The sequence below is a fragment of the Histoplasma capsulatum genome, genomic scaffold (genome assembly GCF_000149585.1).
Source record: "Histoplasma capsulatum NAm1 scaffold_23 genomic scaffold, whole genome shotgun sequence".
NCBI classification, from domain to species: domain Eukaryota; kingdom Fungi; phylum Ascomycota; class Eurotiomycetes; order Onygenales; family Ajellomycetaceae; genus Histoplasma; species Histoplasma mississippiense.
The window spans coordinates 11696-13186 of NW_001813960.1; the positions used below are offsets into that span (position 1 = coordinate 11696).

Here is a 1491-nt window from a genome sequence, read left to right on the forward strand (position 1 = left end):
GTTGGGGGGAATGGATTGGTGCGCATAGCTCTGATGCCCCCTGGCATAACTAAAAGGAGTTGGGTTTGGGTTTACAAAAGACAGGAGGTTGCTCTCAGATAACTCTTCCCGCTTCTGATAGTCATCTACCACTGCTGTGTCCCAGACCACCTGATGATCAGATGGCCGTACAGCTACCCACTCTGCCCGGAGCCTGTCTGTTGTGAGGACTCGGTCCAGCAGCCATCGCTCCCCTGTGGTTGGAAGGGCCTTGCAGTTCTGCGGTGCTTGAAGGAAGTTCCAGCCGCGATGATTGTTTGTAGGGCTGTCCGCCAGCTGGGCCAGTGCCAGGCGTGGCACTACCACCTCCCGTGCTTCCTCTTCATGAACAAGAAAGAGCTGCTCAAGCTTGTGCTGTGTAAGCTCCACCTGCGTGCGCACGAAGCGCCGGAGCCCTGCTATGCTTAGATGCAGCTCTCTATAGCTTAGAGTCTGCTGGTCATCGCTCCAGCAGACATACCCTAGACTTGTGGTGGTGTTCTGCACTCGCTTGCCGAATGTCCGCAGCCGGGTCACCCAGCCAAAGGGGGCAGCCACTCCTGGGAGGAGGAAGCGTTCACGCATGGCATCCAGCGCATCTGCAGGGTGCTCCACCTGCTCATCCTCGGCCATCTGAACTGCCTGCTGTACCACCAGCATCTGTGCCATGAGATATGAGAAGGGAAGAGGAAGAGGGAGCTCGACTGTGACCGGGCCCCACTGCGGGCACGCGGAGGCGGGAGCGGGAGCACGCACGGGCGGCCAATCAGGGACGGAGAAAATCGGACCGGGGCGCGTCGGACCACGCACTATGTAGAACTTGGATAGTTTAACCCTAACCCTATAACCTTCAACGGGCATGTCCAGCGGGTTTGACTTTTAAATGGTTTCATCCCACTGGTTTGGGTCCAACGGGTTGACGGGTTCGTTCAACGGGTTCGACCCCTGAACACCCCTCACTCTAACCCTGACTCTGACCACCTCATCCTCCCCCCCAGCCTCTACCCTCACTCTTTGTAACCCTAACCCTGGCCCATTATTGTATGGGATAATGCTCTTTAAAACTCCAATATTTTTGAACCCCCCCCTCTACCTTCTGATATAATCGTCCAGCGTGCTCGACTTCCAACAGGTTGATGGGTTCATCCAACGGGTTCGGGTCCAATGGGTGAATGGGCTCCTTGGACGGGTTTGACGTCCAACGGGTTTGGGTCCAGCGTGTTCGACTAATGTTTGTTTTTCTGTGCTTAAAATCACTCCAGAATGAAGCCTTTCATTTTTTTTATATATTTTGCTATTTTAATTTACTTTGTTGATCTTGCACCGCTTTGCGCCGCTCCGTTGCCTGGGGTGAAAATATAGATATTTAGTTGGGTCTGGTTGGGTTGATGGCTTACCCCATCAAACATCGCACCTCAACTCATTGACTTTGACACCACAATGTAACCCCTTCCCGGCGGAATTATCGCTTTT

At 53.9% G+C, this 1491-nt stretch overlaps 1 protein-coding gene across 1 annotated transcript; it reads right to left on the reverse strand.

Annotated features, from left to right (window-relative positions):
• Window positions 1-157: 157 nt before the first annotated feature.
• Window positions 158-879, reverse strand: HCAG_09133 (predicted protein; the record flags this gene model as incomplete). Its single annotated transcript, XM_001535889.1, has 2 exons — window positions 158-359; window positions 500-879. 2 exons carry the CDS (start codon window positions 877-879, stop codon window positions 158-160), a joined length of 582 nt encoding a protein of 193 aa, XP_001535939.1.
• Window positions 880-1491: the final 612 nt, after the last annotated feature.